Source organism: Pelodiscus sinensis, chromosome 14 (assembly GCF_049634645.1).
Source record: "Pelodiscus sinensis isolate JC-2024 chromosome 14, ASM4963464v1, whole genome shotgun sequence".
Lineage (NCBI taxonomy): Eukaryota > Metazoa > Chordata > Testudines > Trionychidae > Pelodiscus > Pelodiscus sinensis.
This window is the reverse complement of record NC_134724.1, coordinates 24,951,956-24,966,326: the sequence shown is the minus strand read 5'-3', so window position 1 is coordinate 24,966,326 and position 14,371 is coordinate 24,951,956. Positions and strand designations below refer to the sequence as shown.

Sequence of the window (14,371 nt, the reverse complement as noted above, 5' to 3'; positions counted from 1 at the left end):
AAACAACTATTTTGTCCAACATACATTATTGTCTTTTCACTCTTGTGCCTTCTAACTTGTAGTTAGATCTAAAGTTTAGAAAACATTAACCTCTACATATAAACATGTAGGAATTCTATTAAAATGGTATCTCTCCTCCACCATACCAATGAATGGACTTTTTGCTCTCATAAAAGAGATTTTTGCTATATCCATTAATTCACAAAATCTCAATGTTTCAATGTATAGATTTTACGTCCAGGGATAAATCCTGCTTACAATTACAGTATTTTAATAGATTACTAGACCTGCCTTAAAATAATTCATCAAAATATGCCAGCATACGTCTTTACTATCCATAATGCAAAAAAATAAAAGAATTGGTTATCATAATATTCTAAAAATGGAAATGTATTATACCAGGAAATGTATTAAGCACCCCAGTGTAGAGAGTGTTGGGGCACACAAACATACCCATCAAATTGAAATAGCTTTTTAAAAGTCAATTCAAAAAAATTTATTCACACCTGACTTACAGATCTCAGTGGAAGTTTTCTTTATCAAAATAACCTCATTATGTTTACTTACATCATTGCTGTAAAAGAACTGTACAATATATATACACAAAAAGTCATCAGCTTTCATCTTTCCCCAGTTTTAATCATCTTCCTCTTCATCGCTGATCACATATTTTTTGTGCTTTTTACTTGCTTTGTCATCATCCTCTGCTTTCCTCTTTCCAGAAGGTTCACCTTCCTGAGGGCAAAACACAACATATTTTAAGCTAATAGGAAAAATTCACTGAGTTTAATTTGATAAGGAAAAGCAAAACTTTTGGTCCCCTTCTGGGGGACTGAGACTTATGATTTATTTTTATATAGTACTCAGAGTACTCCTGACATCACACCCAATCCCCCCACCACACTCTCCAATCTTCAGGGCTCGACAAATTAGGCAATCTAATTAGGCACGTGGAGAGTAGATTTAAGCCCGGTGGGGCCACGCAGCGCGCTCTGCGCATGTGCAGCGTGCGCTTCCGTGTGGCTGGCAAGCAAAGCTCGCCGCCGCTTGGTGAGCCCTGCCAATCTTACAGGATCATACTGAAGATGCAGCTATCTTGCATTTGTGCAATTACACTGCTTTCTGGACCAAACCTGGGCCAGGCAAAAAAGTAGTCACGCATAACATGGGCTCTTGGTGTGCTGAATTTCATTTTCCACATTTAAAAATTAAACATATACATTACAAAGCAGCACCTAAAGTTATACACTGGGTATTTTAAGATGCACACCAAAAACTTATTTCCTCAGAAAGTGCTAACAATAATGCCAAAACAAATGGCCCTGGGACTCCTCTCACATAGACAGGTCACATGACCCTGTTACGTGACTACAAAGGCTACTGATAATTCATGGCAAAGTGTTTCTCTACAATTAGGGATGTGAACAACTAGTTAACTATCCAATAAGCAAATGCTTATCGGATAGTCGACAGGCTAGTTGACTAGTTGACTTCTCCCTCCCTCCCGCCCCCCTCTGCCGCCCCGCCTATATCAGAAAGAGGCAGCAGGAGTCGGGGGGAGAGGAAAGGGAGTTTCTAAGTAACATCGCCGCATGAAGCCTGGGGCCAGCGGGGGAGTCCCCAGCTGATCCTAGGCTCCATGCGGTGCTGCCGCTTTGAAACGCTGTGGGGAGCACGGGGCCAGTGGGGGCATACAGCTGTTGCTACACTTCAAAGGCAGTGGTGCTCTATCGACTAATCAAATAGTCGATGCAAATTGCATCGACTATTTGATTAGTCAATTAATTGAAATTTAACATCCCTATCTACAATGGCTGTAGAATAAACTATTGCTCATTAGCAGAGCTTGCCATTAATACACCACAATGCCATAGACAGCAGTAGAAAACACCAACAAAAAAAAGTCTGAGCACGGCCATGGAGTCCCACAAATATCCTGATATAAGAAAGGTGTGTCATTGGTCTACCTCCCATTTCAAAGGGTACACTGAGAAATTTGCTCTTCTCTAGGTGAAAGTTTTAGTCTTGCAGTTAGACAGGGAGAGCAATTTCTGCTAGGCATTTGTAACTACCAGCCTTAATACTGCAGGGGAAGTTATACACTAATAGCTGACCGACTGTTCTCTCCATCTCTCAACAGCCAATATTAGGAATGTCAGTGTGTAGAGAACTACGCCTGGGCTTATCAATTAATCCTGTCAACTACACACATTCTGCCCCCCTCCACTTTGCTGCCTCTGTATCAGAGGCAGCAAAGGGAGTGGGGGAGGGGGGGGCAGAAGCTGATGCTGGTTCCCCATGAGCACTGGATCTACCTGCCCCCCACCCCAATGCTGCTGCCTTGATAGAGAGGAAGCAGCACAGAGGGTGAGGGGGGCAGAGAGAAGCCAACAGGAGGGGAAGGAACTGGTGCTGGGCAGAGCCAGCTTAAAAGCACCAGCTGCACGGAGCTGCCTCTGCCTCTCCCCCTTCCCCCCCCCCCCCCCCCCCCCATGCGGCTGCCTCTACCAGAGGTACAAGCAGGGCGGAGGGTGGGGGAGCAGAAGCTGCCACGCGAAGCAGCCTCTGTCAGCAGTGGGCCTGAGCTCACTCCTGCTGCTCCTGCAGCAGTAGCCCCTGTCCATAGGGGTCCAAGCTCCCTGCAGCCAGGGGCTGCTGTAGCACAAGATGGTAGAAGGCTCCTCAGGAGTGGGGCCCGAAGCTCCCTGGCTACCACTTTGCTCCCAAGGACAACTGAATAGTCATATAACAGCTAAATTTTGACACGGTTACACAACTATTCAATTACACCCTATCTAACATCCCTAGCCAATATTAGGGTTGTAAGAGACTAGTCAAGTCACTACTCAACTAGTCACTTCCCCCCATTGCTGTGTCTGTATCAGAGGTAGCGGGAGGAGGGGGAGCAAGAGCCAGTTTAAAAACCGGTCCCACCCAGCACCGTCTCCGCAGAGGGGCAGGAGAGGCAGAGGCACAGGCACAGCAGGAGAAACAGCAAGAGCAGGGATGAAGCAGTCCCCACTCATGCTGGGTCCCGACTACTGCCCTTCTGCCTTTTAAATGTAGGCAGAGCCTGGCAGTCCCCACTTGAGTCCCTGCTGTGCCTCTGCCTTTTAAATGTAATAAGAGCCACCCACGGCTCTTACTACATTTAAAAGGCAGAGGTGCAGGATAGTGAGCGTCCCACCCCATCCCTTATCGACTAATAAAGTAGTCGATGGAAATTCCATTGACTTCTCGATTAGCTGATTGAAACTTAACATCCCTAGCCAATATACCCACCAGAGAACAGCAACAAACAACCAGCATGTTTGAAATTTTGTCTTGACAATTTTGCAGCCACCCAGAGAAATGATATTATGATTTTATCATGTGCGGTCTATAAATTAGTTTCTATTCTTAACACATACCCAATGAGCAAAAGGAGAAAGCACTTCAAAATAACTGCATGGAAATGTTTATTAAAAAAGACTAGGGGGCTGTGCCCCCTGCTTGCTGTGCTCGCCAACCCCCTCTCTGGGGGCAGCTGTCTGGCAGTAGCAGGCTGGGGTGCAGGGTCTCAGCAGAAGGAGTGAGGGGTTTTTGGGAGGAAGGGTCAGGGTTGGCTGGCAGAGGGGACGCGGCGTGACCTGGGGAGGGTAGGGGTTGGGCTTGGATGGCAGAGGGGCCAGAGCTGACCACAACAAATGGCTGAAGGCAGAGGTGGGTCGCAATGGCCACATGTGGATGCCAATGACATGATGAAGTCATTTTGTTGTCCCACAGGACATTTTTATACACACACGCGTACGCGCTCTGCAGTATACTGTTAGAACTAACGTTTTGAGAAAAACTCTGAAACAGAGCTTCAAGTCTCATAAGAGATGTAGCTGGACAAAAATCAAAAGATCAAATCAATGGGGGAAAACAGAAGGCTGAACACTGGATTAGAGACTATAATTTATGGCAAATGGCAAGATGACCACTGTATTCAGTCCTTTCCCAAAAATATGGCCTGGCCACAGGTCTGGGACCAAAACACTATGCCTAAGGTCTAACTTATCTCTAATCCTGACACTGTCTTTGAGCAAGTTGTAACAATTCTCAGACTGTTTACCCAGCCATAACATGGGAATACTACAGTATTTACTGAGATATTGTATAAAAAGTCTCTTCAAAATACTTGGGAAATAGTGCTAATTTAATAAATGCCAAGTGTTTTAGCAAATCAGAGAATGTATAATCACATCATCAAAATTAATGAGATTGCATAAGAATCATGAATTATGAAGGGGACAACCCTGTCTGTCTTATTTTCATGATAGATAAAATAGATAATCACATAATGAGATTATAAAATGGTGAGATCCTTTAATAAAAGGTCTAAGTTAAACAGCACATGAGAGAGTATAAGGAACTGAAATAAAAAAAATTCTGCTATGAGATAGATAAGGACATCTCTTGCAAATCTGTAGAGAGTGACAATCAGGTTGGTCCACTTTTAAATTAATTAGTTTGGATGATGAACCAAAATGTGGAGGAATATTAGAGGTAGCACTATTTTCCAAGGTTTTTTTTTTCTGTTTCGCAAGGAAATCATTACTATTGATGGCCAAAAACCAATACTTAAATACCTGTTTAAATAATGCAGCTATAGTAGATTCTGGAAAACTTCAGTACAGATGGTTACAAGAAGGCTCAAATCATTTGAATTGTGATTTGATCCATAAAGAACTGGACACTGTTGGGTTGGGCGAAGGTGGGACAAAAGCACAGGAAGAGATCCCACCCAACACAAAGGAAGTGTATCAATTTAACTAAATCTGTTTAGAAACAGATGCAGTTAATCAGCACAGCCTCCTTGGGGGAAACCATCTTTTATCAGTTTAAGAGTACCTTACAGAATCAATTTAAATGTTAAGTGACTAAGGAATCAAGCTAAGCAAAGTTGATGCAAAGCACTCAAACCAATTAAAGAATGTATACACAAGTGAAATCAGTAGAACTTCTGTTTAGAGAATGCCCAAGTCCCTGTCTCCTAAAACTGACAAGAATATGGTGGGCTTCTAAGATAGTGATAAGAAAGTATTAGCCAGGACCAATGAAACTAACTCTCTTCCCTCCTGTTTTAATTTACTGGTCACAGTTATCCTGTTCATCAATAGCAAGTGCGTTTTTCGAGTTTTCGTCAAATCAAAAACTATGCTCATTAATGATCAAGGTCTCTTCAATCTACTGTGAAATAAATAGTTGCTACTCATAATAATACAAAGATTTGCTATTCCTGACCACTGGACTGATTTATTATCCAGTTTGCGGATACATTATTTATCCATGTTGCCTTTAACTATAGGCCTAAAATGGTTAAGTTGCTAAACATTAAAGTTTTTTAAAATAATTTGTAGCGGAGTGAGTCCTACCACACCAAAGTGAGGGCTACTGTGTACAAATACCATGTGATTTACATGAATAATAGATTCAGTGTGCTATGTATTTATTGTATATGTTTAGGATCTGATACGCATGAAATAACTAGCTTTGGATTTAACAGGTAAGGTGACTGATTTATGGGATTCCTACAGTATTTTCTTACTATGTTTATTTTACAATGTCCTTTATATTTTATATAGATCCTACTTTATGTTTATGTATTTGACCTGGAGATTTAAATGCTTGTCCCTATGGCGCAAGGCTAACACCATACAAATAAATATCTAACTTTATAAACTGATTAATTTTCAAATCTATCAAGTCTTTGGGTTCAGTCGCTAAAACACAGTATTTCCAGAGGGCTAGCCATGTTAATCTGTATCTGCAAAAGCAACAAGGAGTCTTGTGGCACCTTAGGGACTAACAGTTTATGGCCTAATAATTGTGTTAATCTCTAAGATACCACCGGACTAGGGATGTTAGATAGTGAGTAACAGAACAAATGACTAACCACATGAATTCTTAGCAGTTAGTCGACTATTCTATAGTACCAGAGTACGGCTAGCAGTCAGTGAATGCCAGCCCCACTCCCAGGAAGCCCCCTGCCCCTTACTACTGTATCAGAGGCAGCCGCTTGGGGTGCCAGGTGGGAACCAGTCCACAAAGGGAGCCAATTTTAAAACCAGTTCCCCTTGTGGACTGGCTGCCTGTCACCCTATGCTGCTGCCTCTGATACAGCAGCCCCTGTCTGAGGGGTCCAAGCTCCTCAAGGATAGAGGCTGCTGGGGGAAGAGGAGAGACCGCGGGGGATACAGAAGGGAAACACCTTTACAAATAAGAAGTTACCATGCAACAAGATGTTCTAAGCCATCAGACAGAATTACTAAGAGTAAATCACTACATTTCTTTGTCTGAAATATGGTAAATCACCATTAAGCTGAAAGTTGCCATTATGCCAGCTTCTGAAGCACATTAAATGAAAGCTCTGCACATATGTAAACATTTAGTTCTCTAAATTAATTTCTCTTTAAAAAGTAAAAAATGTGTACTATCAAATGTGCAAAATGACTTCGAGCATGGGACTGCAAGGCAAAAATTGGATTTATTTATGAAAAATTAAAAGTACAGGTCGAACCTCCCAAATCCAGGACTCTCTGATCCAGCAACATCCGTGGTCTGGGAAGGAAGAACAATGGAAGTTGCTGGACAAGAGAGCCCTGGAGGCGAGAGCATGAGCCAGCTGAGAGTCCCACGGGTGCTGGGGAGCCTCTGCTGGGCTGGCAGGGGCTGGTCCAGCAGTGGGTGGGGAGTCCAAACCTGGGCTCAAACTACCCACCCACGCCGCAGAGCCTCTGCAGCGGCTGCCAGGAATCCCCAGTCATAGGTGGGAACCCCAGCGGCAGCAGGGCTGGCACCAGCCGGCAGGGAGGAATCCCCAGCCCCTGGTGGGTGTGAAGAACCCCCTGCCAGGATCCCAGGTGCAAGCGGGGCCAGTGAGAAGCCCCAGCCTGGCCAGGAACCCTAGCACAGAGGGGCCAGCAGCAGCTGGAAGCTGACTCTGGGAGCCCCAGCATGGGGCCAGCAGTGGGGAGGAAAGCCCAGGCTCCAAGGCTGCCCACAGCCCAGAGAGAAGCCTTTATCTTCCCTCACCCAGCAAACTCCTTAGTTCAGGACCACTCAGGTCCCCAGGGTGCCTGACCAGGGAGGTCCCACCTGTATTTTTAAATCTTACACTGGAAAAGAGAGCATGAATTTTGATTACTAAAGCAACTCCCCGTATTTTTCCCTGTTTCCTAGTTTATCCTACAGGCTGTCTTAAATAATATCTGTTCCATATACAGTATGGTTACGCTATCTGATTTGTCATTTCACATCTCCTTTTTGTCTGTTTGCTAAGTGACAAAATAATGTCTTGCTAGAGGTTGGATGTCCAATTTTTTAGTATCCTAACATAAAGCTGAAGCTGGGTTTTGACTTTCAGTATTTCAGATCTGATTCAGTTTAAAGTCAGCTCTCCAGACATCATCTCATTTTAATTTCCTATGAACATATTTAACACCACAATTAACAAGATACAGAACAACAAAAACACTGCCATAGAGAGTAAGTTTAGTGTACTAGCTAGACAAATGAGAGTATCTATCTTTGCAGTCTTCAGCTAGTCGAAACTCATTTTAACCAGAGAATTTTTGCCTGGCTAAAAAAAAAAAAAAAATGCAGGATTGAGTCCAACAGAAAACTACATAACATTGTTACTACCAGTTAATTTCCCTGTAAGATCAGTCCTGAGCGTTTTCCTTGTTCTTATGACGTTCACTGCTTTGGTATGAACAGTTTAAAAAAAATGAATTTTCTATCATGGCAGACATTTTACATTGGAGCCTAATCAATTTTGATATAATGAACAAAGTAGTAAGTAACTGAATTTCTTACTTAAATAGATATCTTCAAGTCTAGGCAGTAACATTAGCCTTCTCTTCCACTATACTTAAGAGTCATTGCTCTTTAAAAATTGTTTAAAAAACAGTGAAAGCTAACATTGGATTTAAGAATTCTATTAAGGCTCATTTCTGCTTAATTTTTATCCACAATGACATAGTTATAATCTAGAAACCCAGTGAAGTCCCTATTTGCTCTAGGCATCTGAAAAGACATCTATCTAGTACAATTACAGTAAAACTCCGATGGTCCAGCACTCCTGATGGTCCGGCACCATCAGGAACCCGGAAGTGCTCCGGGCAGCCAGACCGTTGGAGCTGCTCTGCCCCCAGCTTCCCTGATTCAGCCGCTGCTAAAACTGACCAGGGGCTGAATCGGGGAAGCTGGGAGCAGAGCAGCTGGAGTGCTGCCGGGTAGGTCCCGTAGCGCTGCCCCTCGGCGCTGCGGGACCAACCCAGCAGCACCCCAGCTGTCCCCGATTCAGCCACTGCTGAAACTGACCAGCGGCTGACTACAGGAAGCCCGAGGTAGAGCTGCTCTACCCCAGCTTCCTGGAGTCAGACCTCTCATAGCCCCCACTTTCGATAGTCGGGCATATCTGATAATCCAGCACCCCCTGGGTCCTAAAGGTGCCAGATTATCGGAAGTTTACTGTATTTTGAAAATGCTCACTTCATTGTACAACAAAATTTCCCTAAGTTACACCAATGGGAATACTACTTGCTCTTCAAAAATATGCTTTATCCTCTTGATAATTTGATGTTTTGATGCTGCACAAAGCACTTCAGCATCAAAAAATACTTTTTGTTTGTGTATTTTACTAGGTAGCCGACGGCACGGTGCAAATTAATAAGATATTACCCTGTTTGAGAGATGAGCGTAGTGCTTTTTTATGAAAATATTTATCAGTAAATGCCTCCAAGTCTCTGTTGATAAACATTCAGAGGGTGCATTGCTAGTCACCATTACCTCATATTTTAAGTGCTTGAGCACCCCCGTGTGGCAATGTTACAAACTTCAGCCTTACAATGAAATTGTTTTAAAATGGATGGTGATGTAGCTTAAAACAGCACAGGAGATTAGTTCACCATTCTTCCACTTCTGAGAAACCAGAATCAAAGCCTACCTGAGATTCTAAATGAAAATGAGTTTGGTGTTCACATATCACAAAAGAAACAACTGCTAACATCTGCTTAAGGTAGAAAAAGGCCTGAATTCTAGTACAGGAGTAAGGGCACTAGCATAATTAAATAGGGTTTCTTGCAATACAGAGTGGCTACGTCTAGACTGGCATGATTTTCCGCAAATGCTTTTAACGGATAAGTTTTTCCATTAAAAGCATTTGCGGAAAAGAGCGTCTGGATTGGCACGGATGCTTTTCCGCAAAACCACTTTTTGCGGAAAAGCATCAGTGCCAATCTAGACGTGGTTTTGCGCAGGAAAGCCCCGATCGCCATTTTCGTGATCGGGGCTTTTTTGCGCAAAACAATACCACGTTGTCTACACTGGCCCTCTTGCGCAAAAGCATTTGCGCAAGAGGGCTTTTGCCTGAATGGGAGCAGCATAGTATTTCCACAAGAACACTGACAATCTTACATGAGATCATCAGTGTTCTTGCGGAAAATCAAGCGACCAGTGTAGACAGCTGGCAAGTTTTTCCGCAAAAGCAGCTACTTTTGCGGAAAAACTTGCCAGTCTAGACACAGCTATGATGTGTAACTAAGGACAAGGATTTTACAGCGCCTCACCTTCCTGAGCACCAAATTTACTCAATAAATTAACAAATACACACTATTGGAATATTTTTAACAGACAAAGTTTCAGTGCTTTGCTTTCAGTTATTTCACATACCCCAGTTCTTTTTTAGTTATTTCATACAAATGCCTCTATTCCCATAAGCAGAGTCTCAGACACAGCAACACAAAATGGAATCCTAATCAACTTCCCTGTTTTAGCCATTGGGTTTGGACAAGATTGGGAAACAAAAATACTCCTGATGAGGATTTTACCGATTCAAGCTATATATACACATCATGGTACACTGTCTATATGTGCAAAACACATACAGGCAGTCCCCGGGTTACGTACAAGATAGGGACTGTAGGTTTGTTCTTAAGTTGAATCTGTATGTAAGTCGGAACTGGCATCCAGATTCAACAGTGGCTGAAACTGATCAGCAGCTGATTCCAGGAAGCCCGGGGCAGAGCAACTCTGCCTTGGGCTTCCTGTAGTCAGCCGCTGGTCAGTTTCAGCAGCAGCTGACTTGGGGACGCCTGGGGCACAGCAGCTCGGGTGCTGCTGGGTTGGTCCAGTAGCACGGCCGCTCCTCGGCGCTACTGGACCAACCCAGCAGCACCCCAGCTGCTCTGCCCCAGGCGTCCTGATTCAGCCGCTGCTGAAACTGATGAGCAGCGGCTGAATCAGGACTCCTGGGGCAGAGCAGCCGGGGTGCTGCCGGGTTGGTCCAGTAGCGCCAAGGAGCAGTGCTGTGGGACCAACTGGCAGCGCCCCACCTGTTCTACCACAGGCCCCGGGCTTTGCTCCACGTCTCCCTGGTCTGCTGGGGGGGGGGGGCACTAGCTGCGTCCCCCCCCAGCAGACCAGGGAGACGCAGAGCAAAGCAGTGGAAGACCTGGGCCGGACCGCGGCGCTTCCAGATCAGCGCCACAGTCCGGCCCCGGGTCCTCCGCCGCTTTGCTCAGCGTCTCCCTGGTCTGCAGACCAGGGAGATGCTGAGCAAAGCGGCGGAGGACCCGGGGCCGGACCCGTGGCGCTTCCAGATCAGCGCCGCGGGTCCGGCCCGGGTCCTCCGCCGCTTTGCTCCCCGTCTCCCTGGTCTGCTGGCTCCCCCAGCAGACCAGGGAGATGGGGAGCAGCTTTTCTCGCCCCGGAGGAGGCGGGCGGCGGGACCAGGCGTCCCGCCGCTCCAGTCCTCCAGGGTGACAAAATCCCCATTCGTAACTGCGGATCCGACAAAAGTCGGATCCGCGTAACTCGGGGACTGCCTGTATTCAAATTAATTTTTTATTCCTTCAAAAGTTATCAATGCATGGAAGGTTTTCCATATTATAAGCTCACAAATAACCACACTCCAAACTAAACTGTATACAAAGAGTAATTTTGATGTTTCAGTAAGTGAAACTGCAGAATTGTAGCATTTGTTTCACTTTAATGAGCATAAATCAACACGTCTAAAAAAGACTATTAAAGAAAAAATACAACGTTTTATATGAGAGCCTAGGAATTTACACTGACATAGCTACTTTATTTGTCACATAATTTATTAGAGTATATGAGAGGGACAAACAAGGACTGATGAGAAGAAATTCAGTTGAAAAAAATGTGAAACAATATTCGAAAGAATTTTAAATGGTAAAATCAGCTCAAGTGAAACTGTTTTGACATGTTCAAAATCAGAACTGAACAAATCCCTGGAAAATATTTTATAGGCAGAAATCTTAAATTGACCTACTAGGTCTTTCATTTTTAATTTCCACAGATTATGCTGCTGTATAGACTGTAAAATGTGATTTACATTAAAGGATATCAACAGGAAAATAGGAACATAAAATTAAGCAACATTTCATTCAAATGCAAAAATCACCTTTTCCTCTAAGCAACTAACCTGAAAAAACATTAATAAAAGGTGTGCTAAAGACAGAGCCAACCCAAGGGTTTTTTGGCATCCTACACAAACTATGACTTTGCCTTACCCCCCACTCAATAATTAGGGGGGAGCAGTAGGGGAGATGGCACTAACGCCCCTGCACGGCCAGCTCTGTCTGGTGGGAGAAGGAAGAGGCGCTGTGTGCTACCATTTCCCCTTCTCTCCTCCCCCCGGCTGGGGGAACAGCAGCACAAGAAAGCATTCACCTGCAGGCTTCTCTCTCGCCACTCCCATTGGCTGGGTTTTTGGAGCCCCTTAGAGCTCGGCGCCTTAGGTGACCACCTAGTTCAGCTATATTGGGGTGGCCAACCCACGGCTCTTGCTAGTTCTGAGCTGCGTGCCTGGACTACTCATGGCTGGTGCTCTGTGCACACGCCCCAGCGTCTGGAGGGAGAAGTGTGTGGCGATGGCGGCTCCGGTGAGACCCAGGCACTGGGTTAGAGTGGGGGGCGGGCTGGGGAGTGCCTAGCTCTGGGGGAGGCGAAGCACCTTAAACTCAAAGTCTTCATGGATGCAGAATAAGGCAGCCAACACAGATGTCATATTTAAATTCCAGGGCAAAAAAAGAATCAGCATATACCTGGTTTACATTGTGTTCCCTTAAAGAAAATTCAAAAGCTATTGTTTGCCAGGCTGAAGAAATTTTTCTGAGATATGAGTCTCTTCCTTATTGTTTTTGAACCTCTCATATTTGCAGTCTGGGACAGACCTGAATTTTTAGAACTATAAAAAAAGCCATGGGGGGGGGGGGGGGGGAGACACCATACCAGAGATCAACAAGCCGGAGTGAATCAGGCACTTCAAATTATGCTAATTTACTTCTCAGTTCAGTTTAATTTTAAAAAACTCACAGGACCTAATAGGGCAGCAGTATTAAATTTAAAATATATGGTGGGGATGCTTGTTTTGTGAGAATATTTATGTATTTGTGAGAGAATATTCGTGTATTTTTAAAGGGTTTTTTTAAAATTTGATGTTTGTTTTTTGTCAAGTTCTCTAAAGATCTATGGCTGGACGTGAATTTTTTAAGTGATTAGTTTTTTTTATTGGTTTTTGTCCAAAATATCCTGTAATGTTATTTTTAATCACTACATTGTGTGTACTAGATATATTTATTGTTATCTATCTATAAAATGTGGATCTTTGCACTCTATCCACAGCTATTTTGGCTCTTCGTCTCTAACTGGTTAGCCACCCCTCACCTATATAGTCAGGCCAGCCCTAGCTAGAAATACATATTCTCTGATCCACAAAGTCAAGGTGGGCATTATGTAAGTATCAGTAGCACTCTTACTAGGTCAAGATGTTTTAGGTTTGAATCCAGCATTTTGACTCTAAATAAATTATGAGACTGCAAGTGTAATATTAGATGGAATCACATTGTTTAGAGGCAGGGAATTTTAGGGGGAATAAAAGAGGCAGAAACCTTAACACTGATGCCAATATTTCCCTTCATGTCTAAGTCTATACATGAGCCATACGTGCCCCGACTCTCCTTTTATCAAAGGATTAATAACAGACCAGCATTTAACTCTTCCCTTTAAAAAGCAGTGATCTACAAATAGTGGCACCTTAAAACAGTTTTCTGCTCTCCCCCAACAGTCTTGTCAGAAGTTTATGGGAGCAACTGGAGGGAAGGGGACAGTAAAGAGTGGTCAATAGAGCACTGGACTGGGACTCTTGATATTTGGGTTCTATTCTGGCACTTCCACTGCTTCCCCCCGTTCCTCAATCTTTGGGGCCACAAAATCTTGAAAAATCTCATATTACAAGAACTTGACTAGATAAATATGTTATATCCAGTCCCACAAGGAGAGAGGAGAATTTGTTTTTCACAGTAATACTCAGAAGAATACAAATTTCATCATATAGTAAAATGCTTCTCTCACCTCATCACTAGTTAGTTTCTTTGCCTTGAGTAGTCTCTGTGTTCTGTCTTCATCTGATCCCTCGTCACTGTCTGAAGAATAGATTCTAGCACGTTCCTCTGAAAATGAGAAATTAACCCTAGTAAAGACTGGTCTGCAAATGCCAATCCCTTCCAAGCCACCCTGAACTATACCATTTCCTTATATTTCACACAATAATGTGCCAATATCTCACCATCTTAGGCTACGTCTACACTGCAACGCTATTTCGGGATACCAGAGTACCTTGAAATAGCTCTCCTGCATGTTAAGAGCAAGCTCATTATTTCGGGCTCGCTCTTCCAACCTCCCTGTAAACCTCATTCTACGAGGAGTAAGGAAAGTTTGGGAACAGCGCTTTATTCTGAAATCTGGTGCTGTGTAGAGAGCGCCAAATGATGAAATACGCTATTCTGAAATAGCATCAAAATAAGATGCGCAATTTGCGTAGCTCAAATTGCATATCTGATTTCAAACTTTGGTGCAGTGTAGACACACCCATAGTGACACACTATACATGAATTCACAAAATATAATTAAACAGACTTAACGTTCTTTATAGTTTCCATGTTCATTATATACTACTCTGAGAAATCTGTTATTTCATCAGGACTATCCTGTGAAATGGGTCAATATGAATAAGACTGCACTCATCAGATACTAACAAAAAAGTTACATTCAGATTTTATTTGTACCTCTTATACCACCTTTGTAGCGGTTTTTAATAGCTGCCAGACTGATTGCCTCTTCTCCTTCATCCTCCTCATCGTAACGATCAGGTTCTAAATAATTTGCACTAAGGCCCCGCTGGTGCTGCTTCTCCCGCATTCTCCGCTGCTGGGATTCTCTACGAATAGAAGCTCTTAATCTCTCCTCTTCTTTCTGACCAGGAAAAGCAGCAGCATGTAAGATCCACGGAGAATTACACCCAGAGAGCATCTTTCTCCAA

The 14,371-nt window shown here is 43.7% G+C and overlaps 1 protein-coding gene across 4 annotated transcripts in view; it reads right to left on the bottom strand.

Moving 5' to 3' along the window:
- Positions 1–14,371, bottom strand: part of LEO1 (LEO1 component of Paf1/RNA polymerase II complex) — a 64,113-nt gene that overhangs the window by 34,023 nt on the left and 15,719 nt on the right. For 3 of the 4 annotated variants that reach the window (XR_012895761.1, XR_012895762.1, XR_012895763.1), the window contains exons 10-12: positions 14,118–14,304; positions 13,405–13,502; positions 568–735 (exon numbers count right to left, since the gene is read on the bottom strand). Coding sequence is in view for 1 of the 4 variants with exons in the window: in XM_075897251.1 (XP_075753366.1) it covers positions 637–735; positions 13,405–13,502; positions 14,118–14,304 (384 nt within the window). In the remaining 3 variants the exon portion in view is untranslated. Of the gene's footprint in view, positions 1–481; positions 736–13,404; positions 13,503–14,117; positions 14,305–14,371 lie in introns of those variants that run through there. The other variant, XM_075897251.1, reaches the window with a different exon arrangement.